This window comes from Chlorocebus sabaeus, chromosome 29, assembly GCF_047675955.1.
Source record: "Chlorocebus sabaeus isolate Y175 chromosome 29, mChlSab1.0.hap1, whole genome shotgun sequence".
NCBI classification, from domain to species: domain Eukaryota; kingdom Metazoa; phylum Chordata; class Mammalia; order Primates; family Cercopithecidae; genus Chlorocebus; species Chlorocebus sabaeus.
In genome coordinates, this window is record NC_132932.1 from 18,376,477 (window position 1) to 18,403,857 (window position 27,381).

The 27,381-nt window shown below is 43.7% G+C and overlaps 1 protein-coding gene across 8 annotated transcripts in view; it reads left to right on the forward strand.

Moving 5' to 3' along the window:
- Window positions 1-27,381, forward strand: part of NTRK3 (neurotrophic receptor tyrosine kinase 3) — a 402,674-nt gene that overhangs the window by 264,347 nt on the left and 110,946 nt on the right. For 2 of the 8 annotated variants that reach the window (XM_037987723.2, XM_037987724.2), the window contains 2 exons: window positions 16,003-16,137; window positions 17,905-20,005. The exons of 5 other annotated variants lie outside the window; for them this stretch is intronic. In XM_037987723.2, the coding sequence (XP_037843651.2) occupies window positions 16,003-16,137; window positions 17,905-18,023 (254 nt within the window). In that variant the 3' untranslated portion in view covers window positions 18,024-20,005. Of the gene's footprint in view, window positions 1-16,002; window positions 16,138-17,904; window positions 20,006-27,381 lie in introns of those variants that run through there. One more of the 8 variants, XM_037987725.2, reaches the window with a different exon arrangement.

Consider the following 27,381-nt stretch of genomic DNA (forward strand, 5'->3'; position numbering starts at 1 on the left):
ACTGATCTTAGTAAGTCTAAAGTGGCTCTAACCTGAGCAGAGTATACTGCAGTTCTTGGAGCTGAGAGTTCCTCTGTGTGCTGCCGTGCCTGGCTGGAAGAGCCTTATTTAACAGCAAGTGGCTTGCCTCAGGTCTGATGAAATAAAGTCAAGGGCATGAGGTTTCTAATTCATAGTTCAAGCATTGCCACACTTCTTTAAACATTGCAGGCATGCTGTCCTGATTTTGTGCTGAACACATCACCAACTTCTTTTCTGTTACCCCCCAGTGTTGCTAGTGGTCTTGTTATTATCACACTGGAGAACCCTGGAGCAGCCCAGACCCTAGGACCTCTCCCACCCGCTATGTTTAATCCGATGCCAAGTTTCTTATTTGCATAAGCTCTACCTTTGCATCCCTCTGGCATCCATCCTCTTGGTTCTCCTTCTGTGATCCCAGCCCTAATGTACCACATGCCCAGGGTGGTACTGTCACCCTTTAACCCAGGGGGTCACAAACTGTAGCCTGCAGGCCCAATTCGGCCTGTTTCTGTACAACTCTTAAGCTAAGAATGGTTTTTATTCTATTTTTAAAGATGGAGTCTTGCTCTGTCACCCAGGCTAGAATGCAGTGGTGTGATCTCGGCTCACTGCAACCTCTGCCTCCTGGGTTCAAGTCATTCTCCTGCCTCAGCCTCCTGAGTAGCTGGGACTACAAGTGCATGACACCATGCCTGGCTAATTTTTGTATTTTTAGTAGAGATGGGGTTTCGTCATGTTGGCCAGGCTGGTCTCGAACTCCTGACCTCAGGTGATCCACCTGTGTTGACCTTCCAAAGCGCTGGGATTACAGGCGTTTGGGCCATCGCACCCAGCCAGTTTTTACACTTTTAAATGGTTGGAAAAATTCAAAGAAGAATCATCTTTTGTAACACGTGAAAATTATATGAAATTCAAATTTCAATGTCTCTAAATGAATGTATTGGGACTCAGCCAAATTGATTCATTGCACATTGTCTGTGGCTGCCTTCATGCTGCAACAGCAGAGTTGAGTAGTTGCAACAGAGACCGTATGGCCTGAAAAGCCTAAAATATTTACTATCTGTCTTTTGACAGAAAAAACTTGCTGGCCCCTGCCCTAGCTAGTCCAGCCACCACTGACCCTTCCTTCATTCCTTTTTAATCTTTTCTCAGGCCATCCCCTCTTTCAAATCCTTCAAGACTCACCCATTGCCCCAAACTCTCAAGTTCCTTCATGATCTGCCCCCAAGCTAATTGTCTCCATTTATTAGTAGGAACTCCTTGCACGTCCCCAAGTGTGTCTTGTACTTCCCCACTATGGCCATCAGTATGGTGCTTTCTTCCAGGAATAACTTTTCTTCCTATCTTCTTAGGAGGAAATATTATGTCTCCTTTAAGCCTCATGGCAACAGCCACCTCCTCCAAGAAAGCTAAGTCTCTTACTGTCGTTACCTCTTAGGAATGTCCTAGCACTCTGCCTGTACTGCTTTTATTCCTTGAGGTCCTGTCTGTCACAGTCTGGCTGTTTCAGCCTAGGTTGTGCAGTTTCTACTAGGGGTGAGATCTGTGAGGGCTAAGGCACAGATTTGGTGAGTGCAGGCTGGGTGTGTCTACCTGAGCAGGTGCTCTCTGGGCTCCATGGGACACTCTGCTTTCCCAGGTGTGTAATTCCTATGAATTTCCAGGACTTTTGTTCTCCTAAACCTACGTGATATTGTTTTGAGAGTGGGAAACAAAATTCAACATTTGGAAATTGATTTTTAACATTAATGCGAAAAGCCATTATCATTAGTTGAAGGTACATCACTTAATCTAAATCTCTTATCTAGGTATCTATCCATGTCTATATCTATTGACCTATCATCTATCATCTTCATTTATCCGTCTATCCATCTGTCAGTCTTCATCTCTATCTATTGATCCATACCAGTGCCCACGTCTAAATTCCACAGCTGCAGTTTCAGCACTGTCACTTGGTTGGTGATGTCCCGTTTTTATGGAATTTACTCACAGATAGTCCTGCAACATCGTGTTCCTAATCTCCCTTGCTGAGCTGGTTCCCATTTTTCCCAAATTCCTGCCAAATTATATACTTTGCTTCTCAGGGAGAAAATAAATTCCTGTTTTAGTTTGCTAGGGCTGCTGTAACAAAGTGCCACCAACTGGATGGCCTAGAACAACAGAAATTTATTTTCTCGGTTCTGGAGGCCCCAAATTCAAGAACAGGGGTCTGGAGGGCTGTGAGCCCCCTGAAGGCACTAGGGAAGGATCTGTTCCAGACCCGTCTTCTAGCTTTGGTAGTTTGCTGGCAATTTTGGACATTCGTTGGCTTGTAGACACATTATGCAGATCTCTGCCTTCATGTTCACGTGGTATTCTCTGTGTGTGTATCTATCTGTGTGTCCACATTTTTTCTTTGTATAAGGACATAGTAATTTTGGATTAGGGCCCATCCTAGTGACTTCATCTTAACTTGAACATCTTCAAAGATCCTGTTTTCAAATAAGGTGACAATATGAGGTACTGTGGTGATGGTTTTTGAGGGGCACAATTTGATCCCTAATAGTTGCCTGTTTGCTATGCTTTGTCTGTTGCTCCCACCACATGGAATGGCTTCCCCTCTCCAGTCCATGTATTTCTGCCTGGTGACCATTTTTCTCACCTCCTCTTTCCCACCGGCACATGGTCTTATGACCACTCCCTCACTACAGTCCCTCAGCTGTGGGTGTATGCCTCTCTCTTGCCACTCACCAGTGAAATACCGTATTATAATTTGTTTTAGGACCCCATGACTGTAAACTTCCCATGCTTTCTTTTCCTTTTTACTTTCTTGGCTCCTGGAAGACTGATATTTAGGTATTTGCAAAATTATTTTTAGGTAAGCTTACAAAGGTATAGACTCCCACTCTTGGCACTGGGTTTTTAGCTCCTCTCTGCAGTCATTGTTTTTTCACTCTTCTTACCCATCTTGATATTCCCTCTCCCTTTAGCCAGCTCTGAACATGAGCATAGGAGGCCCTCAGTGTGTGGCAGTTATTTGGAGATTTGGAGAACAGTGCAAGCAGAGATTTGATATGCATTTGCTGGTATCTGCTATAGTGCCTGGCACTGCAAAATGCTGATGCTTGGGAGCTGTGTAGTATATATCTTCCACTCTTTATCTAGTAGGCCTTTGGAGGAGATGATGACACCTGCACTGCCCAAATTGAGTATTTTGTGTGTGTGTATGTCTGTATGTATGAGTATGCTTCCATCAAATTAAAAAGGACCCAAAGAAAAGTGAAGAACTATTCCTCTATACTGATGTACAATGGGACACCTTTCCTCTGTCTTCTTTTCCCCTTCATCACCTTCCGTAACTTCTTCATCATCACAAATCATGGAATTCAGAGCCAAAAAATCTTAACTCATAGGTTTCTATTACTTGATTTTTTAGGGCCATAAATTTAGAATGAGCCTGCTATCTGATCCTGTTAGCCACATCTTGCTCTTAGATAATCTGCTTACAATTGCTACCACCCTGAAATGTGGACTTTATTGTTGCATTCCCTGTCAGATTCTGGCTTTTGTCTCTTGCTCATCATATCCTAAACAGTATGGCCATGACTCCAAGGAAAGTTGAGCACCCTGGGGTAGCAGTTGGGACTTGAAGATGTTGGTTCCAGAAGCCATATGGTCAAGTCAGGATACGAGGCATTGATGTTGGGATATTTTTTTTTTCTTTCCTTACCTCAGAGTTGTTTTGAAACTAACATAATCATTTTTAAAGTCCTTAGAAGGAGAAATGCTTTGCAAATGCCAAAATACTGTAGTGCAGCCTGAAGATAATGTGACATATTGTTATACAGATCACATACACACCAGTCAGATTATATGGTTCTGAAAAAACAAGTCTTCAATTCTCTAAAATCCTTATCTATCACATGGGAAATAGAGAGAGCTCTTGGATTTGTTTCCTGTCCTTGGCATCTACATACAGAGGGGTTTAAGAACATGGGAGCTGGAATGGCAAAGCCTAGATTCAAGTTCTGGTTCTGCATCCCATTAACAGGGCAACTTGGCATGAATTACTGAGCACCTCTGCCCCTTCATTTCTCCATCCACAGACCTGGGGCCATACCAGTTCTCCCCTCATGGGGATACTGAGAAGGTCAGATTAGAAAATCCGTGCACAACACTTTGCTCAGTGCCTGGGCAAGTGCAAGTGCTTATAGGTATTTGTTGTTGGTTTCTTTTTCAAATAGTCTTATTGAGAAATGAAAAACAAATACATGGACCATTTCATTGTAGTGTATGTGTTTGAAATAGTTCCAGATAAAAGGAGAAGAATTATCATATAGAAATTCACAATTAACTGCCAAGTGACTTATACAGAGAGTGGAGTTTGAGCTGGGGATGGAAGGATTGAACAGCAATTGGATGAGAAAAATATATTAGAAGATAAGCATTCAGGATAGTGGAATACTGTGGAGGTGAGGACAGAAGCTGAGAGGCATACGTTGTGGTCAGAGTTTATCTGAACAAGAGAGTGTGAGTAGGGAAGGAGTAGATGATGAGACCAAATGGTTGGCTGGAGATAGAGTATGTCAATACCAGGATGGCAGCCTAAGCTGTTTGGGCATCACGCAGTGGCACTTTCAAGCCACTGGTGGCTTCTGAGCAGGATTGGTGAATGGAATTTTTATTGATATGATTGGACAATGATACATACAATGGATTAACTTAAGGACTGGAAGCTGGGAAACATGTTAGGAAGCCCCCAAACAGTGGCCTTAAAACAGGGTTGAGTGGTGAGGAAGCATAAGCCAAGATTTGTTCATCATCTAGTGCGTGCCATGTGCCAGACACTGACCTGGGTGCCTTTAACATTTTTAAAAAATCACAACAGCATCTGGGAGATAGACAGTGATATCCTCGTTTTACAGAAGGGGAAACTGAGGCTTAGGGAAGTTAAGTAATTTACTTAAAGTTACTATCTCTTGACCTTTCTGCCATGCTTTGCTAAGGTGGGGATCTAAATTAAAGGATGTGTACATGAGATATTGTAAAACAAATCATTGAAATCAGGTGTTTGATATGGGGAATTAGAAAGGCACTGGCAAATGAAGATGACTCCAAGAGTTTGAACCTAGGTACTTATAAGCATGATGTAAGTAGCTTTAGAGAATTGGCCTGTCAGAAAGGTAAATTGTTTGGGATGGGGATTGTAGAAATGTTGAGTTTATTGTTATGATGCACAATAATGGGGATACCAAGAAGCCAGTTGCCGTTGTGAGAATAAATTTCAGAAGAAAGTTTGTGCTGGAGATAAAGGGTTAGAAGTCACCACACAGGAGATGGACATTAATGATGGAGGGTACAGGGAGATGGAGAGAGGAACAGATGGCTAGAGCAGCATTTCCCACATTTTACTCTGCAGAGAAATCATCTGAGGATTCTGTTAAAATGCAGATCCCAATCCAGTAGGTTTTGAGTGGAGCCTGAGATGCTTCATTTCTGACAAATTCCTGGTGAGGCTATTGTTGTCAGTCTGAGATCCAAAGCTTATGTAGCTAGGGGTGAAAAGACTGATGCTTGAGAAACTACCATAGGGACCAGTGAAGGAAGAGAAGCCAACAGAAAGAAAGGGAGCAGAAAGGTAGGAAAATGATGAGGATGGCATAGTATTCTAGGTGTCATGGGGGTTGTGGGATGGTCAAGGTGCTACATTCTGTGGAATGATCAAGGTAAAATGATCAAAGACTGGAGAAAATCTAGTCATGGGGCAACCACTGAAGATGACTTTCAAGAGGTTAGTTTTTGTAAAAGGATTAGAACTTGGATTATGGGAATGTAAGCATGAATGATCTGCAAAACAGTGGAGGTTAGGGCTGGAATTAAGTTATGCAAATTGTTGGTATCCAAAGGAACTAAGAAAATGGGATGAAAACAAATGGTATGGTAAAGTGGGGGACACTGCTCCATCATTTACTAGGTAAGAGACTGAGAGTGTGGGCATACATTGGTTTGGTATGTGTTCACATACGCAGAGATAGAGGTAACCGTATATAGATTTCTGTGCAAAGGGGAATGTAGGTAGCAAAGGCAGAAGATGTTGAAGAGATAGGAAATAATTGAAGAAGGAAGTTGGAGATAATATTGAAGGCATCAGTTACAAGGTTAGTTTTGGAAACAAAATACATTTTTCTCCAATATAGAAAGAAAGGCAAATAATTGGGCTCTGGTCAGGATGGTACAGTAAGTTCATGCTTTAGTTTCCTCCTCTGCTCCAAATATGTAGCAATGAAAAAAAATTATAAAAAGACATAGCTGAGCCCCAAAACAAGATAAATAATCTGTGAACAAGAAATGGTACAGAAATAAAACGTGATGCGCAGAGTTGCATTCATTATTACACTGGTCTCCAAGTCTAGAATCAAAAAGTCAAGGCAGGGATTTAGCTCTGGAGGGTATCTGCAGAATGGTATGTGCTCTACATTGTCAGAGGAGCAGAGCTAGACTCACTGCTTCAAGTCTTGGAGCGGGGGTAGTGAAGAAAAGAGTCTGAAAAGATAATGTGGCTGACCCCTATCTGGGAGTACAACTAATAAGAACCTGTGATCCTGAGGAAGTGGGAGAGAGAGGATAAAGTTGCAGATTTGAGACCGTGAACTGACTTAAACTACTCAACTAACTGAAGACTGTTGTACTCTATCCTCAGTGTTACCCTTGTAGGACTCCAAGTCATTATTACAGGATTTGGTTTATAATTGAAGTCCCAAGAGGTCAGATGGAGGTAACAACAGCAGCAGCAACAAATTAGACAATATGAGTGAGAAGAAAAGGAAATGAGAAAAAACAAAGAAAACCAGAAAAAAACTCTTTTCACTCAAAATGAATTACCATAAAAAATCATGAAACAAGCCCAGGTATGGTGACATATACCTGTAATCCCAGCATTTTGGGAGGTCAGGAATTATAGACCAGTCACTTGAGGTCAGGAATTATAGACCAGTCTGGCCAAGATGGCAAAACCCCATCTCTACTAAAAATACAAAAATTAGCCAGTTGTGGTAGCACGCACATGTAATCCCAGCTACTTAAGTGGCTGAGGCATGAGAATCTCTTGGCTGCAGAAGGTGAAGGTTGCAGTGAGCTGAGATTACACCACTGCACTCCAGCCTGGGTGACAGAGCCAGACCCTCTCTCAAAAATAATAATAATAATAATAATAATAAAAATTTATGAAACTCATGAAAAAATATAATGATAAACATGTTTGTTATTATGACTTTTATTCAATAATGTTCTTGTAATGCTAGCCACTGCAATAAGACAAAAGAAGTAAAAGAATTGGAAAGACAGGTTTTCCTTATTGTGAAGACTCTGATTACCTTACATAGAACATCAAAGGGCATTTATAAAATAACCATTAGAACTAATTAGGGAGTCCAGCAAATTTGCTAATATAAGATCAATAAACAAAAATCAATGTCTTCCCTGAACACCATTAGATCATTTAATGGAAAACAAATCACATTTACAGTAGCAAAAAAGAAATAAAACCAAGAAATATGAAGTAAAAAAGCATAAACCTAACAAAGGATATGCAAGAGGCTATGGAAACATACAAAACGTTATGAAGAGTATAAAAGAAGAACTGAGTTAATGGAGCATATAACTTATTTATGGATGGGAAGAAACAATATAATAGCAATGCTGATTTTCTCCCAAATCTATAAATTGAGTACAATTTTTATAAAGCCTCCAGCAGAGTTTTTCAAAGCTCTTGCCTGATATACTTATCCTATAATTTATGTGGAGGAATGAAACACCAAGATAGCCAAGGTGTTTTTTAAAAAGAAGATAAAGATTGAAGAGATGTGCCCTAGTAGACAAAAATGCCTATTTTAAAGTTACAGTAATGAAGACAGGGAAAGCGAATAGGCTAAAGTATACTAATTGTTTTTAACACTCAGAAAACTTATGTGTGTGTGTGTTTGTGGATAAATAAATAGGTAGATAGATAGATAGGAGACAGATGTGTGGATATGAGTACTTTTTTTGGTGCATGTCATTGCAAGTCAGTATGAAAGGGAGAAACTAGGCTGGGTGTGGCTGGGCGTGGTGGCTCACGGCTGTAATCCCAGCACTTTGGGAGGCCGAGGCAGGCAGATCACGAGGTCAAGAGATCGAGACCATTGTGGCCAACATGGTGAAACCCTGTCTCTACTAAAAATACAAAAATTAGCCAGGCTTGGTGGCACATACCTGTAGTCTCAGCCACTCTGAAGGCTGGGACAGGAGAATCACTTGTACCTGGGAGCGCCATTGCACTCCAGCCTGGTGACAGAGCAAGACTCCATCTCAAAACAAAACAAAACAAACAAACAAAAGCTAGAGGTAAAAACTATTAAATAAAGCCCCATAAGGAAAAATAAAGAGATGTTTTTACCTCATACCAGTCAAAAAATAAATTATAAATTCTGGACGAAAATTTAAAGTACAACTTTTTATTTTAAATCAACTTTTTATCTTAAAATAGCTTTAGACATACAGAAAAGTTATAGCAGTGGTACAGAGCATTCCCTTATATCTCACATCCAGTTTCCCCATTGTAATCATTCTATGTCACCATGATCATTTGTCACAAGTAAGAAATGAGTGTAGGTATGTTATTCTTAATTAAGTTCAATACTATACTCTGATTTCATCAGTTTCCCCCATATGTCTTTTCTCCATTCCTGGACCCCATCCGGAACACCACTTTACATTTAGTTATCGTGTCTTCTTAGCCTTCTATGATCTCTGACAGTTTCTTAGACTTTCCTTGTCCTTGATTACCTTGACAGTCAGGTTTCATGTAGAATGTCTCTCAATTTTTGCTGTCAGTTGGGATTTTGGGAAGGAAGACCGCAGAAGTGAAAGACCATTCTCATCACATCATATAAAGAGTGCATGCTTATCACATGAGTTAACACTGATGATGCTAACCCTCATTGCCTGGCTGAGATGGTGTTTGTCAGGTTTCTCCACTGCAGAACTACATTCTCCCTTGTTCCATATACTTTGAAAGCAAGTAACAGTGCACACTCAAGGGATAGGGGGAAGTGAAGCTCTACCTCCTTGAGTGAGGAGTCTCTACATAAATTATTCGTAATTCTTCTGTAATGGAGAATTATTAAATATAGTACTTTGTTTATTATTATTATTATTATTATTATTATTATTATTATTTTGAGACAGATTCTCACTCTGTGGCCCAGGCTGAAGTGCAGTGTTGTGATCTCAGCTCACTGCAACCTCCACCTCCTGGGTTCAAGTGATTCTCCTGCCTCAGTCTCCCAAGTAGCTGAGACTATAGGTGCATGCCACTACGCCCAGCTAATTTTCATATTTTTAGTAGAGACATGGTTTCACATTTTGGCCTGGATGCTCTTGATCTATTGACCTCGTGATCCGCCCACCTCAACCTCCCAAAGTGCTGAGATTACAGGCGTGAGCCACCACGCCCGGCCTAAACGTAGTACTTTTAAAGGAAAAGGTAATAGCCTGACATTAAGGAGGAAAATATCTCTTAACATACAGATTTAAGTAACATAAAGGGAAAAGTGAATATATTTTAATACATTAATTTTAAAAAATCTATGAGTACCATACACAAAGTTAAAAGACAAATGGTAGCTTGAGATGACATAATTTCATTACATTTATATGTAACAAAGAATTTGCATACAGAATAAATAACAAACTCCCACAAATAAAGAAAAGAGTAACAAGTACACACACACACACACACATCTATCTATATATATATATAGCTATATATCTATATCTAGATATAGATATATAGCTATATATATAGAGAGAGAGAGAGAAAGACCCACACAAGAAAATGAGGAAAGGATACAAATAGGCAGTTCCCAGTTCTTCAATTGGGGAAACCCTTATTGAGATGATGTACAACCTCAGTAGTAATCAGGGAAACGAATCTTAAAACTACAAGGAGATAACATCTACCACCCATCAGTTTGTTAGAAAAAATATCTGATATGGGAAGATGGGGTAAGAAGTTCATCCATTTAGTGATTATAGAAATATGAGTTGGTATTACTTTGGGTAAACATTTAGCAATAGAATAATGTTAAGGATTCAATTACACTAAATTATAGGGATATCCTCCAAAGATGTGCTTCTCAAATGTTTTTGTGCATAGAAATCACCTGAGGAGCTTATTAAAACACAGATGTTGATTCAGCGGGGACTGAGCATCTTCATTTTTACCCAACTCCCAGCTGATGCTGATGCTGCTCCCACTTGCCTGCACTTTGAATAAGGAAGCTCTAGAGTAGAGGTCGGCAAACTATCACTCATTGGCCAAGGGCCAAATCTGGCTCTTGCCTATTTTTACAAATGAAATTTTACTGGAACACGCTCATTTGTTTGTGTGTTGTCTGTGGCTGCCTTCAGACTACACTGGCAGAGTTTAGTGGTAGCAGCAGAGACTGCATGGTTCGCAAAGCCTAAGATATTTTCTATCTGGTCCTTTATAGGATAAGTTTGCCAACTACTGCTCTGGGGAAATTCTCCCACATGTGTGTACGGATATGTGTGTAATAATATTGACTGCAACTTTTTTTTGAAATAATGAAAAGATAGAAACAAGTGTCAGTTGGCAGAACAGGCAAATAATTTGTAGCATATTCACACAATGGACTTCGTTAGCTAAAATTAATGAATGGGAGCTACATGTATCAACATGGATAAATCTAGAAAATACCCATTTTTTAAAAGCTTAAACTTACACAGAACAAAACTGTAATTTGGTCATGGTTATATGCATATGCAGCAAAATTATTTCAGGATTCCTGAAAAGGATAATCAGCTATTTCAAAGCAGTGGTTACTTCTGGTGATGGGGAAGAGGAGAAACAGGGTTATATATGGACTCACATGGGTTCTCAGCCATTGCAGTAATGGATTATTTGTTTAGAAATTTGAGAAGAAGATATCAAAATATTATAAATTGTTAATGCTGGAGGTAGGCACAGAGTTTCTACACTTTTCTGATATTTTAGATATTTCAAACATTTGGAAAGAGTCAAAAGATTCAGGAAAAAAAAATATACTGAATACAAAGACAGATATTTTGAAGTGCAAGGAAGGCAATTAAGATAGATTATTGATACCCGAGATTTTCTCTACTCTCAGTTAAGCAAGCAAAGAAGATGCTCATCTATTACAAATGGTTCCTTACATAGTGAATTCTGAGAATGGTAAAGAATTTTTTTTCCATATGACTAATATTGCTCCATGGCTTATGAAGTATTTTGATTCTAAGAGGGTCACTTCACCCATGTTATGAAGTGGAAGGATTTTCACTTTCTCTGGGGACTAACATTTCACTCCTTTAAGCCGAGATCAGCTTGTCATTGGAATAGTCTTAGTGATGCCAATTGGTGGGTGGCCCCCTAGCCCACCTTCCCCCATTTTTTGAGTTAGAGTCTTGAAATACTCATCAGGGACAACCTGTGAGAACCTTCAAGATCCCTTCAGGAACGAGTCTTTTGCTTTTGTCTGAGAATCTCAGTGGTCCATGCCCCTTTATCTCACCCAGGCATGGATGTCCTCTCCCTGTGACTTCCTGTGGGCATGATGCCATGAGCTAAATTGTAGTTGGGGTACATTCAGCCTCAGCCCCCTCCCTCCGAGCATCTGCACACAGCTGGAACCAGACTTGGCAACCGTGGCAAGCGGGCCAGGACTCATCACTCGTTTTCCCAGCAGCATCGAGGTGACTTTATAGGAAGAGGCACCCCATACTGAAGTTGGGGGTCTCAGTTCAATACTCTTGGCTACACGGTATACAACAGGGACATTTTAGTTCCAAGTACCTTTCAATATTGTATAGAACCCTTTGAAATGTGTTTGTTATTATAGGGATGTAGGAACTTCCCTTTGGGTCCAATTATTCCCCCTTATTCCCCCATGAAATGTACAGCTATATTAAGAAGTCCTGCTTGTTGGCATTTAACAGCCTTTTGTCGTGTGCCTTACACATGTCAGGCAATGTGGAAGACACAGCCGGTGGATGACATGAGTGCCACCTTCTCTCCTAGCAGTAGCTTTTTCCAGCATTATGCTTCAGCATGGTGTCTTGTTGGGAACCTGATTTCTGAACGTGCTTGCTTCCCTTACTCATACAGCTCAGTTTCTGAGCTGTCTCCCCTTTCTGAGATAGGTTTGTCCCTCTGTTGTAGGTTTCCAGCCACTTCTTTATCATTGTTAACCATGACCAGAGGGAGGATAAGTTTGGTATTTTAGGGGCGTCAACAAGGCTTGCAGAGATGGGATTTCCTGGTCTTAATGCACGGCCTATAACCTAGTATATTAAACATAATGTTTATTGTAAAGTTTAAATCTCAAATGCAAAGACAAGCTATGCAGGTACTGTAAATAAGTGCAGGGGTGGAGGATAATAGAAATTGGTGAGGAATATGGCAAGCTGGAGAACACACACCTACACACCTCAATTAAATTGAGTGGCTACTGCAGTGGGTTACCACTGTGCAGAAATTCTGGCCCATGAGTGCCAGAACTCTTGGATTTTCAAGGGAAGCTAGAAATGGGGATATTTTAAATGTGAGATCTCCCAAGTTTTAAATGCTGGCAACTAAGCAACAAATTTTTAAAAATACCATTTGTGTTAAAAAATAAAATAAGATATAAAATAAAATAAAATAAAAGGCATATCCTAAGGCCATATATGGCCTGTGGGTTAGGTTTGCAATCTCAGAAAAATAAAAGAAATAATCTGAAAGTTTTAAGCAGCATAGTCTGTGGCCAGCAAGCCTATGTGTTTGGGGCTCACCCACCTGGGCCAGTGCTACCACCCTTTTATTGAGTCCAATGGCAGGAGAAGAAAGAACTTATACTCAAAAAAGTGATAGCTACACCCAAGGAAAAGATACAGAGCAAATCAGTCATAACTATAGCCCAGGCACCATTGGAATGCCTTGATGATCACCTTCCCACGACCTTAGAAGGGCCAGCATACAGGCAGGAAAAGAAGCAAGAGACATGTGTCTAAGAGGAATCCTTTCTTCACCAAAGCACACTCTTTTCTGTCCATGCTTGTTTACACAGTGGCCTGGGGTGGGTGCTCAGGAAAGAGTTCCACTGGGTACCATGCTTGGCTTACCAAGGGTGTTCTCAGATATTCCACAACCCTTGGTTAGGGTATGACTATATTTTAATTATCCATCTCTCCATACTCATTACTACCTCATGTTCATGTGGTTATTTTTCATCCTCTCTAGGCTGCACTCCCTGAAATAACATCAAAATGAAGGAGTCTGTGACCAGACAGGGTTTGGGGTTCCTTATCTGGAAGGTCCCAGTGCATGCGAAGTGTCATTGTGAGGGTGGGGGTGAAGCCACCAGGGGTAGAATTAAACCAGGGTTGGCCAGAGGAGGGAATGGCAGGGTATGGTGCTGCCTACCTTCCTAACTAAGGAAGCTGTTAATAAGGTAAGAAAGCCCTGCCCTTTCTTGTTGAAGTGGCCAGACTGAGAGCCCTGCTTCCCCTAGAGAATGCCCTTACCATCACTACCTTGACCTCCATTTCACCCCCTTCCTGGATATTGGTTTTCCACAAATGGGATCCATATTGCAAAGTGGTTAGTTGCAAGGACTTTGGAGGTATGAAGAGCTGGATTCAAATTTAGACTTTGTCACAAAGTGAACTTGGGGCTGTTTTTCCATATTATAAAGGCAGAGTTTTCTCCCTTGTAAAGTGGAGTTAATACTATTCACCTTTTGGGGATGTTGAGGGATAAAGAACTAACTGTAGGCAGTGCCTGTCACTGGCATTCCCTTATATAGATCTATGGGTTCCAGGGCGATCAGCAATATGTCTGATGGTAGGATTGGCATAGTTGGGTATTGCTTGGGGCTCCCTGCTCCATTCCATGCCTGCCTGCAATGGGTGGAAAAGCATCTCACCTCTTCTTGCCTCTTGGGGGAAAGATGGGAAGGTTGTGGAAAGTGTGGCACCCTGATTTGGGTGGGATGCCCTTCCCATTGCATTGCCCTCTGCCTCTGGCTCCCTGTTAGTCTACCACCCAGGGCCCCAGTGCCAGCACTCCTGTGTATTTCAGCCCATGCTAGGGTACAAAATGCTTTTTTCCACAACCAGTGCTATGTCAGTGCTAAGGGTTACTGTGACGTAGCAACTTGAAGATGATAAATGAATACATTTGAAGAAGGAATGTTTGAAAATGATTCTATAGAACTCCATTTGGTATTGGGACTATTGTCTAAACCATAACCTAGACTACTTTATGCAGTTGGGTAATAGTCTCATGTCAGATATCAAAAGATAGAAGCAGAGATAGAAGGAGAAGGAGAGGTCTGTGAGAATCCACAGTCAAGTGGAAAGAGTGTAGGTAGAAGATGCAGGGAATACCTTCTCCCTGGAAGGTGCTGGGCTGGTAGCTCCAGAATCCCAAGGCCAGAGCACAGGGGTGAAACCCCAGCAGGGGAGAGAGAATTAGAATCTCCAACAATCTCAGAAAAACAGGTTTGAATGTCTTTTTATGTGGCGAGACCATGTGAACCGACCTTTCCTTGCTGCAGTCAATATAAAGGACTTGCCTTTAGAGATTTAACCAGCTCTTGACTCAATAGGATTGCCTTCAAAACCTCTCTTCCAATCGTAGGGGTGCTCAGTGCCCCTTCTCCCCTAAGTTCTGTTTACAATGTCCCTCCTTTTCCCAAAAAGATCCCAGAGCTTCTGGCTTGCTTCTCAGGGAAAGTATTCTTAGAAGATCCCTGAAGACTCAGCTATGTTCTGAATTACAGAGAGCCTACAGGTACCTTTGTATTGAATGTTTTGGGGAAAGCTGTTGACAGCCAGAGGAAAAGGTTAGATGTAGCGGGGTCTGTGGGCCCCTGGTGGGAAAGGCCTTCTTTGGAAATGCCTTTGATTTGCCCTCTTCAGCCTTTTCTTTACCCATTTACCCCTTTACCAGTGTCCACTATGATTCTGGGATCCCCTGCCCTTCCCCCAGTAAATGCCTTTTACTTTCTGCTCAGGGGTTGTTCTGAGACAGAGGAGGAGGAATGGAGGATTTTGGAGCAGTGCCTCTTATGCTATCAGGCTTCAGCTTTTAGAATCTTGGAAAGACTCCACCTGGGAAAGAGTTCCAGAGAAAACAAACTTCAGATCCAGGCTCATATGGGAAAGGGCTCATGTTCACAAAGGCAGCTTCGGGGACCTTGGCAGAGACTTAGGCAGGCTTGGCCCTGGTCTTTAATGGATCTGACACGGATCTTTCCAGGGCCCACAAATGCTGCATGGTCTCCAAAGGAGATTTCACCCTCAGAAGCTACAATGATATCTCTTTATAGAAGTTGTAGTCTTCAGGTCTTCAGTGAGCCAACAACTTTTGTTGTTCCAGTGGTTTATGCCCTAATAATGGCAAGGAAGATTTTAAGGAACCAAACACCACCACCTCCTCTCATCTCCTCATCATCCCTCCCTTGTCACATTGCTTTCCTCTTGAAAATTAGCTGAATTTTTTGATGGGATATTAAGAGCCAGAAAGAGAGTCTTGGGTCCAGGATTATCTCCCAAGTCAGAAGAAACATCCTTCTAGGCCCAGGAATGACACTCTTAATGGCAATGATGGGCACAATTTTTAGACATTTTGGTCCAAGAAGGAAAATGGGGGCAAGTATGTTAGGAAAAGTGCAGGACAGACTTCATGGTGATGGTGAATCTTTCTTCTCTGACTCTAACTTGTGCCATTTCTATAATGCCAGGGTGAGATTCCTAGGATCTAGATTTTATGCGTAAAATAAACCAGCTGCCCCTACAGGCACAGCAGTGTGGGTACAGGAGCTGAGAACACCTGGATTTCTGTTTATGGCATTTTGCACTTAAGAAAAATACTTTCCCATGTTTTTGCACTTGGGGTTTAATACTGACCATTAATTCCCCCATGTCTGCCTCTTCTGCCAGGGGTCTTTTCAAACATAGACAATCATGGGATATTAAACTTGAAGGACAATAGAGATCATCTAGTCCCATCAACTCACTATATATATGAGGAACCTGAGGTCCAGAGTGGGGAAGTGTCTTACCCAAGGTCACATGGTGAGTTACCTCCTTTGACGTCTTTGTATGCAGTAAAGATCCCTCCCCTAACCAATTTTGGTTCTTAAGACCTTAAGACTCATCAAGCCTCCATATATTTCATGGAGTGAGGTATGACTAGGTGCCCAGTATGGGATTTGGTACTAAAAATAATCCCTTAAGTTAAAAGACTGTCTTCCAGGGGAGGAAGCTTCATAGGGCCTATGTAAGGGATACGGGAGAAGCAAGAGAGGACCATGACCTGGAAAGAAACAGTGGTGTCACAGACTTTCTCAGGAGGCTGCCCAGACCAATGGCCTTCCTTCCCTTTTCCTTCATACCCAAGAGAACCTTTATCAGAGGTCAGGGTGGGGATGCTATCTCAGAAACATCTCACCTTGAAACTGAGCCTCCCTCCAAACATGATGTCATAGGCAGGGAAGGTTTCCTCTATCTTCACAAATCTGACCCCACCTCCTTCAGAGGAAGGGTCTCAGCACACCAAATGACTCAATACTGTTTTGTCCATAGCATGTCCTGGGCAGGAGGAGAGGAAAGTCTCAATGCAATCAAATTTTGTTTCGAGTTTTTCCCATCATATTCCCAATGTCCAGAGGCCCCTTATGACCTCTACATTCCTTAGCATAGCTTCCATAAAAAGATAGGCTTACTCTGTTCACATATTCACACACTCATACACATTCAAACACACACACACGTGCACACATACATATATTCACACATACACACATGCAAACACACACATGCAAACACACACACACATACAAACACACATGCAAACACATATGCAAACACACAAACACATCCACATGAAAACACACATGTGTACACATGCAGACACACACGTGCAAACAAATACATGTATGTGCACATGAAAACACACACATACACATGAAAATGCACACACACACTCTTTACAGACACTTTTTAAATCTGTAGTTGTTTGAGCAACATATTTCTGGAGATTTTATTAGGAACACCCACTTTTTAGGACATCCTAACTCAGTCCATGGCTGTATGACTGGAAAGGAAATGAGCTGTCGTGGAAGTCCTCCTTGCTCGAGACAGCACGTGGCCTGGGGGCCACCAGTGTTACTCCTCCAGGGTATTTTCCTCCCCTGTAAGTCTTGGAAAGATGGCAAGGGTCAGAGATCAGCTGTTACTCTCTAAACCTTCCACAGACCTGTGGTGTGAGGCAGAAAGGTCAATGAGAAAGAGCTTGTAGGCTTGAGAGTATAGTACCCCCGCCTCCTGGCGTGGTCAGAAGTGGTCTATGTAATTTTAGCTCCTAAAATTAGAAATGCCCCTCTGGTATCCCCAAAGAACATCAGTTCTGGGGAAACATAGCCTTCTCCTCCCATCCCATTGCCCCTTAGTGACCCTACAGTGCATACCCCTTCTCCGACACACCCCTCAGCTCATCATCAGGGGCTCCTCCTTTCAGAAAGAGGCTTATAGACCGAGACCCACTTAGATGAGACCTCTCCTCCTCTTCCATGACAATCCAAGGCCAAGCACCCAGAGGTTTTGCTCCCTTCCCTTCCTCGGTTCAGTGGAGGCTGCAGCAAAATGGAGTGTTTCCAGTTTCTCTGACTATGCTGGGTTTTAAGTTAATCCCCTCCTCCTATCCTTCCCTTTTGCTGACAGTACTTCCCCTTTCAAGCCCCCTCTCTATTTCCCCTCCTAGTTTTGATCTTCTTTGGGCGTTTTGGTTTTTACTTTATTTTGCTTTTTTCTGTTTTTTTTTTTTCTTTTTGTTTTTTATAGGTTTCAGAGAAATTATGTTGAATCCAATAAGCCTTCCCGGACATTCCAAGCCTCTTAACCATGGCATCTATGTTGAGGATGTCAATGTTTATTTCAGCAAAGGACGTCATGGCTTTTAAAAACTCCTTTTAAGCCTCCTTGTTTTGATGTCACCTTGGTAGGCTGGGCCCTCTGAGAGGTTGGAAGCTCTAGGCATTGTTCTCTTTGGATCCAGGGATGCTAAGTAGAAACTGCATGAGCCACCAGTGCCCCGGCACCCTTTAACACCACCAGATGGGTGTTTTCCCCCATCCACCACTGGCAGGGTTGCCCCTTCCCTCCAATCATCACTGTGCTCCTTTTTTTCCGGCCTACGAGGCAGCTCCTGCCACCATCTTTAGAGCCAATAAAGAGAATTAAAAACCTGTGCACCAGGAGCATCTTTTAAATACACTAGCCATTCTCTTGCTTTACAAAAACAACCTAACCATCACAAGAAAGCCTGATGAAGTCCAGCCGTGCTCCAGCCTCACTTTCCCTGCTTGGAAGCGTGGGGTCTCCCTGGCTCTCCCAGGATACCATGCTGTCCTCTTAGTGACCTCGTCGCCCTGCAACCTCCAGTGGGGAAGAGTCACAGAGAGCACCTAAGCAGAGGTGGAGACGGCGCGGTAAGAGGAGGGGGAGCCAGGCTCAAGTATTGGCACCAAGTTAGGTCTCAGAGGAAAGAATGGAAACCAATCACTTTACGTTTTTATTTTTATTTTCGGTGGAAAAATCATCCTTTTTTTGGGACACACTTGCCCCCTACTTCCTCTTCTTTCTGGAACGGCTCACAGTGAGTGCGATATTAGAAAACTCCTTGCAGAGGAGAGTTTCTCCAGGCTCTTCCTGGGCCCTTAGATCTGCAGTTCCGACAAGCTTTGGCTGCAGGAGGTTTTACCCATGAACTGGCCATCCTACTAGGACCACAAGGGACCAAGGGAATCAGGGACCGAGGCCCTTCCTGCCAGCCCATGATCCCGGGATTGGCTCTCTTCCCCTACTTCCACTTATTCTTGACTCTGAGAACTTTTGGAACCCAATGGAATCAGCATTTCAAGGTCAAGATGAACTGAAGGGGAAGAGAAGTAAAACTTGGCCTCCTCCAGCCCCTCTCATGGCACCAATGGAAGTGTCCTCCTGTTCTCTGGTCAATATGTGTGTTTACTTTGCTTGCTTTGACTCATGCCTTACTCCATGGCCACCCTCTCCCAAAGAGGGGGCTTGCTTCCCCCATTTTCAACTTGATCAACTGAGGAGACGGAAGGGGGTGACTTTCCCCTCTTCAGTAGGAAAGGCACATTTGTAGGGCCTGAAACTCTCCCGTATTTGCTGACTCACTAGTGGAGGAGACATCTGGCTCCCAGCTCCCCTGGTCCATGGGGCCTCCATTGTGTGAAGTCAGCATAGGCTGCCCACCTAATGGTGGAGAGCATGAAACTGGGAGCATCCTGTGGGGGGCTTTTGGGGGAAAAAGGTGGTTGTTTTAGCCCACCATTGTTTTGGGGTGGTGTTGCACACTAGTAGAGAATAGAGTCTACGCCTTTGGCAAATTTAACTGGGAGTTTGGATTCCCACTTAAGGGTTTTACTTCTTGGGTCCTGTGGATAGTGGTTCTTTGTGTCAGGATCCCAGCCCGATTCTGCAAACGCCTCCATGGGGTTTAAAAACATGAGGCTTTCCAAGTTCTTGCCCAGTATCTGGGGCAGCCTCCAGAGTATCACCTGGGAGTTCAGATTCTCTCCAGGGCTCCAGGTGTGTGTTTATCTCGCCCCCTCCAGCTCTCCTCATCCTGCTCCCCATTGCTCCATGTCAGGCTGTTCCCCATTATGCCCTGCTGATGCTTTGGGTCCAGGGCCTCCTCCCAAGTGTGGCTTTAAGGAGTAAGCTTGAGGATGATGTTTTTTAATTATTGTAAATCATTACCTCATTTCCAGCCTCCCAGGCTCCATCCATCACAGCATCTTTTATTCTGCCATTTTCCTCACCTTGTGCTATGACAATGGGGCGTTGTGTTTCCACAGAGACTTATAGGAGTGTTCAGTGTATAGTTTCTTAATAAACACTTTATTTTCTAATGAAATGACTGAATCAGACCTCTTATTTGGAAATGTTGCAAAAACATTCAAAATACAGAAAATCCAGGTTACCTGCATTTTTCCCTGTTTTCCTGTTACTCTTTTAAATAAGCTTCTTAGTTAAGTTCTGTGTTTACAAAGGTGTTCACAATCTGTTCCATTGGTTGCTTTCATTGAGAGTCTTCCAGATAGGTTAGGCTCATACAGTAAAGTGCTTTTCATCGTATTGAGAAAGTTTGAGTGGTTCACCCAGGGTCACACAGTGTGAGAGGTGAAAGCAAGATTGAAACCTGACTTCTACAGACACTACTCGGGCCACTGAGACCCTCACTCCTTTGGTAGCTGGGGAATGTTCTGTTGTCTGAGCAGCCAAGGCTCACAGAAATCTTCTCTTGAGAGCTGATGTGTAAGGGAGTCTGGGAGTAGGGTTGGGGATCCTTTATCTTTGGGGCACCAGCAAAGCCAGTGGGGCGGTCCCTGAGATGGAGTGGTTTTGCATGTTCCCTGTGGATGTTGGGAAAGTGACCTTGCCCAAGGAAAGATGGGGCTTTGGGTGTACAGGTCAACACACTTGTCACTCAGAGACGCGCTCCCTTTCATGCACAGACACCCCCACACACACTCAGGTGAGCCACACTCTCATGGCAAGTTTCATGTGGGCTTCCAGGAGGGAGAAGTCAAAGAGTAAAATGCTTAGATGAACTGGCACATCTGTGCACCCTTGGACTCTGGCACTGACACAGCTAGAAGAATTAAAATGCTCCCTGTAACTTGCCCTCTTCCTTTCAGGAGGAGAGGACACTGTGAGGCTCTGTATGCAGGACAGATGGAGCAAGAGTGGAGAATGAGGGCTGGGAAAGGGCTCCTGGGTGAATCTGAATGTTTCATTGGGCCCCAGTAATCCTTGTTGGAGCTCAGTCATTGTGGAAGTAGAGACAAGACAAGTAAAGTAATGTAGAAGGGCTCATGTTCCAGTCTGACAGGAAGTTGATCAGGCTAGGCTGGTGCTTTTCTATGTATCCTCACTTACTTTATCTTCTATTTAAGTCTAGTTTGGTTTGAGACCCCCTTATGCCAAATGGAATCTCCTGCTCTATAGAGTGGCCTGGGTGAGGGGTGGACCAAGCTCTGCATTTATCTCTTCTCAAGGGTTCCAGGGAGAAAGAGTTGGAACAGGGATGCCTGAAGGGTTGGGACTGTCCTGGGGACCATGAGGAGATACACTGGTTCAAGGGAGAACTTTCATTTTTAATATAGGAGGGATTTGAGCTTCATTTTGTTCTAATGCTTGGAGCCTATCAGTTTATGGGAGAAGAGATAATAGATAAAAATGGCCTCTGAGAATATGGGAAGGAAAAGTATCCACAGCTCAGGAAGAGGCGATAGCACTGGCCTTGTGGAGGGAGTGCTCTTCCCATAGAGAAGGAGGCAAAAAGAGGAAAGGATGCGGAATGTCTTTTCAAGGTGATAGGGCAAGAAAGTAAGGGAATTCTTCTCTGGTGGCTTCCATTTGTCTATAAAGAATGAGGCAACGCCTTGTGCCACTACTGAGAAGACCCAAGGAGAGTTGGAACGTCTGAACTGACAGGGGGAGAGACTATGGAAGACTATGGGGATCTATGGAAAGGTTGCTGGGCAGAATGAGGAACCGGTTAAGGTTGGAGTCTAGGCCTCTGTTTTCCATGTTTTACTGCTGGGTGTTGAGTCTCATGGCATTTACCCCAGTGTTGGTGCCTCTAGGGAAGTCAGAGCTGGTATAGGGCAGATGCGGAGAGCTGAACTCAGCCCAGAAAGATGCCAGTTTGGACTGGCTTCAGTTTAGGGTGGCTCAGGGAACCAGCCAGTCCTGCAGCTCCCTGACCTCCTGCATTCGAATCTCACCAACAGGATTTCACAGTAACTTTCTCAGACCTTAAGCTTACATTTTGGTCCTGTAGGATTTTGCTGCACAGATTGACAGCTGACTCAGTTCATGAACCCAGGGTACTTGCCAGATGCTCTCTGGATCTTCATTCTAGAGAGGTGGTTGACAGGTGCTGGTTCTGAAGCTTAGATAATGAGAAACTCAACTGTACCAATAAGATCTTGTAGAACAAGGTGAAATTTGATCTAACACATTCCAGGGACATGCCCTGGAGAGCCTGGACTCTTTTACTAGCATTACATGACCAGGTCCTGGAACTGATTGCCAAGCTCCCAAGAATGGGTTTGCTGTGGGGCATTAATAGTAATAATTCTATGTATTTTATGAAGCACTTACTCAGAACCAGTCACATTTTACCCACAAGGAAGCTGAAGCTCAGAAAGATTGAATAACTAGCTCAGGTTTTCACAGCTTGAAACTGGCAGAACCAGGACTGACAGGGGGCCTGCCTGACACATCAGAATGCTTTTGGCCACTCTGCTGCCCCCTAAAGTAGCACATCTTCTGCTCCTGGTAGCACATCTTCTGCTTCTACTCCCTAGGTGTTCCACAATCATAGCTCCCCGCCAACCCCACTCCACTCCTAAGACAGAAAAGTCTTTCAGAGGTCTTCAGGGGTGGGCACCATCCCTGACTTCCTTCTGGAACCACTGGGACAGGGTGATTTTAAAAACTAGAAAAAAAATCTGCAATGTTCTTTCCTCTCATTGTAACATTTAGTGACTTGGGGTGTATGAAAGCACAGTTGGGCTTAGATCTGAGATTAATCCCATGTCTTAAAGTTGGTGAGATTCCCAAGCGATGATGGCCTCTTTGATATTGGGGAGGACTTGTTGGATGAGACCAACCTGATCCTTAGGAGAGCAGGTTAGGCTGCCCAGGTCTAGGCAAGGGTGAGCAGCTTCAGATAGGAAGGTGGCAGAAGAAAGGATGAGACCAACCTGATCCTTAGGATAGCAGGTTAGGCTGCCCAGGTCTGAGCAAGGATGAGCAGCTTCAGACAGGAAGGTAGTAGAAGAAAGGGCCTCGTCTAACTACCCACCGTCACTTAACCTTTCTTCAACCCACCTCAAAGACCTCCTGATATGTCCAAGCTCAGCCATGCAATGCTCACCCCAAAAAGACGAAACGCAAAGCAGGCTGAATTTGGAAGTCAAGCATCTGACCTCTAGCCACCTTTGTCTCTTCTTTTGTGTGGGAATCCCTTTCTGCAGCCAAGCTCCCAGCAGCCACATCCTCACCTCCACCTCCCCAGCCACAGGTGTGACTGCAGCACAGCACTGGGCTGTGACACATCCCCTAGCTCGTCCCATTTCCCTCAGGTCAAGCCCAGGTATAAGCAAAGGATCAAGCATCTCAGATACAATGGTGAGGCAGCAAGGGAGGGTTGGATGCCACGGGAAAGCTCAGGAGCAGGCAGATCAATGCAGGACGACTTCATTGTTGTATAGCTTTCTGCACGGAGCCAGACATGGATTAGGCAAAGAGCCAGAGCCTTTGTTCCTTCAGGGTTTACTGACTCCTGTGCTCTGGCTAGACTCGCACATTGCTGCCAACGTGACTCTGAAAGCAAGAGCAAAATGAAGGTGGCAGGGAGGGAGAGACAGGAGGGGGAGAGGGGCGATGCTGGCTGCTTGGAGTCTTCTCTGTGAAGGGCCCAGGGAAAACTCTTAAGCGTGACAGCAGAGGCAGAAGGAAGGTAGAGAACAATGGGGAGTCTTGCTTCCATTTGGACTGTCCAGCAAGGGCCTGGAGCTCTCCTCCTCCTCTCTCCCAGCTCTCCCCCACCCACCACATTTCCAATCTTTAATGCTGGCTGATGTGGGTGAAGCTGCTTGCAGCCTCCGGATTCCTTGGATAGCTCTGGTTCTGCATTTTGCCTTTAGAAATCCTACTGTTACCACCCCCTGTACTTCCCACCTCCCAAGAAAACCTCAGCCTAGATCTGACAATATATATCCAGAGCTAAATAAGACTCCTTCTTCAACCCTACTTGAACCCAAAAGTGAGTTGAAGGAGACATGCTGGCAAGAGACAAGTCCCTTGTCTGCTTTTTTGGGTGGTTCTGAAATTCCATCAGGATTCTGAGGCCCTCTTGGGTAGGGCTCTTTTTCCAGTTTCTCCTACTCAGTGGATAAAACTTCCATAGAGTTACCCCAGTTTCCCTTGAAATTAAATCTTGATGAGGGAAGAGATTTCTGCATGGGTGATAAGGTCTAACACCCCTCTGCATTTTTGCCCCTTTTCTTTTGGGCACATTTTCCTTCTGTCACAAAATATCTGGGTGTTTGTGCCTGAGAGAGCTAGATCTTCTCTCCTCATTATGCTTGACTTCTGGGTGGGTGTGAATGCATTGCTCAAATGTTCCGTATGCTCCTGGGCCAGGAATGGTGAGGATTGACAAAAAGAGGGGAAAAAGGAAGATATCAGAGGCAAACCTTTAACTGGGGCATGCTCTGCTTTGAGAGAAGGGAACAAGAAAGACAGGAGCACTTCTGAGGAGCAAAGATCCCACAGGGACGTAGAAGGTACTGATGGCTCAGATTTGGTGTCAAAGGCCTCCAGCCCAGTTCTGTGTGGGTTGTATCTGGGAAGGAACTTGGAACTCTGGGGTAGAGGAAAAAGGCAGGGTTACAAGTTACCCAGAGAACAGAGCTGTAGAGAAATCTTAGCTGAGGGCTCTGGTGGGATTTTCAAACCAAGATACATGAGCCTTCCACATGGGACCAGATGGGCACTTGGCCTTCTCAGGATCATGGTATTTTCTCATGACCCTCTGCCAATAGGATCCTCTCAAAGCCTCTCTTAAATAGATGAACCTGACTTTGATTTACCTATGGGTGGAGACTGGCACCTTTGGCATAAGTCAAGAAGAATGGAGCTTGGCTTTTCTGAGAGCCAAAACCCTTGAGCAGTTCTCACTTCACACCCTAAGAGTAATGTCAAGTAATGTCTGAGTTCGGAGGGGTGGTCAAAACCCCCTGCTCAGCTATGGAGAGGGTTTGCAGAGCAAGGAGTGAGGTTGCCCAAAGGCATGCATTCCAGAGTGGCAGTCGCTGACTTTTGCCTTCTTCCAGAAGAAGATACATCATGACATGACAGAACATCATGTCAGCTCAGAAAACACTACCAAACCTGGCTTTGGTAAGTAATGCTGGAGGCCTTGGTGGCTTGCAATGATGACCAGCTTGTCTTCATGGCTGTCTTTGCCTCAGTTTCTGCCACTTGTGTGCTGTTACCATGGTAGCACAATGAAGCCTAGCTCTGCCTTTGGAGACCTCACTGAAGCAAGTGTCCTATTTCCCTGAAAAAGACACATTCTCCCCTCCCTTGTCCTCAAGTTCATTCTGCAGTGAGAAGGACAAGGACTTAGCCCTGGTAAAGGGGACAGTGACTTCACTGCTGTCTAATATGGCCTGGTGATACCTCTGTTACAGAGTTCTGATAGACCACTTACTTTCTCACTCCAAAGCTCACACTACGTTCAGTCTGTTTGGGACCCCGTAATGTCGTTTAAAAATCACATTGTGGTATTCTTTACTCTGCAAGGCTTGCAATAGCCTTTGGCCAAAAGTCATGAAATCCTGACCTTCAAAAATGCACTTCTCATAAGAAGAGAGGGTGTGGAGCTGTGGAGAGCACATGTGCTCTTCCAGGGATGGGGCTGATCTACAGAGCCTGTGACATGGTCCTTAGCAGCTGCTCAGGCCTAGGGAAATATTTACCTCTCACAGCTGGGTTCAGGAGCGTGTCGGGACCTTGTGACATGGAGGGTCCTCTAGTTTTAAGCTGAAAGGATTTAGCCTCTGTGACACAGGGGACCCCTGAACCTACAAAGGCTAATTTCCAGTCTTTCTCAGCAGTGAGGCAGACAGACAGTCTCCAAGCTCTGCCCTCTTGCTGCCAAAGTCAAGGGAAGAGTGACAGTAGGAACATTCCAGAGTACTGGCTAGATACTAACTAAATCTAGCCTATTAATTATATTCTGTCAGAACCTCTGGATGCTCTTGCTGTTAATTCTGAAAGAAAATTCACATGACAGAGAACCTGAGAGTAAATCAAACAACTTCTGTCATGAGTGCTAGTCTCTGACAGCTCACCCTGGCCAGGAGGGCACAGCCAGGATCTGTGATGCTCTCTGGTTGTCCCCATCCAGGGACCATAGCTCCTCACTGAGGCCTTTTGCTTCAGAGGGAGCCAGATATAGAGCTGGCCAGGGAGAACTTGAGTCTGTTCCCTCCCACTGCCAGTGGGCTGCAGGGAAGGCACCACCAATATAGAACATATTCTGAGAATGTCCTTCTTGGGAGAATTTAAATTCTAAGTTCATGTTTAAATGACTCAGAGAATTGTTCAATCTTTATGGCTATCAATTTGGCATTTCTTGCTACCATAACAGGAGATTGTTGCACAGTACCTCTGATACCAAATGGCCAACCTAGTCATTAAGAAGACCAGAGTAACCCCACTGTGCATTTTCAGGATGGTGTCTTTGGCCATCTTAATAATTTTATTGGGTCAATCACTTGACCAACTGTTACCCTGCATAAATTGGTCAGTTTTATGGGCAGAACTTCAGGGCCTGCAATATGGTTCTCCCTTAATTTGAAATCCCCAACTTGTAGAAAAATCTTTTTCTCTTCTACCAGTTACTAGAAAAATGATGTTGTAAGGATCAAGTGCTCCCCTTTTTATTGATTGCAGCAATGTTTCCCTTTACTCTCATGGTATGCCAAGGATCCATCAGAGAACTTTGGAGAATGTTGCACAGTATGGCCAGCTCTTATAGATTCACAGTTTGCATTAGGATATCAAAGGCTCCAAGAAGTCCTGCTGTAAACAAACTTTATTCTACTACTTTCCAATTCTAATTAAACACAAAACATTCTTCGCTTAACACCTATTAATAGACTCAGCACACACATGTTAGAAAACACTGGGTTATGGTGTGATCAGAAGCTTTTAAAGAAGAATCAAGCAGAATGTGTTCATCAACCACCCACCTTCTTATATCAAGGAACCACCACACCCAGCACGCTACCCAGCTGTAGGCTCAGCCCTCACTTCTGCCTTCTACATAGAGTCAGAAAAAATTCTGGTTGCTGATGGATAGCCACTCTTGTGAAGATCAGGAAACCTTCACTGTGATATCTCAGAAGAAAATGGTAAGTCATTTCACATAAGAGCTTGAGACCTCAGCATTTAACCTGGACATCTGCCCAGGCTGGTGGAGGTGACATCATCTAGTGGTAGCACACAGCAATGAAGACTTGGATCCCAGTCTCAACTCTACCACTTGCAAAGTGACATGGGGTAAGTTACCTTTCCTTGTTCCATATTTGTCTCTGAGTAGCTAGTAGAGTTTACTGATCCTCATGTAAAAGACCCTGCCTGGACAGATGCCCCAAATGCCATGTCCCTATGAGTCACTATTGTCTCTTAGTGGAGGACATCTTT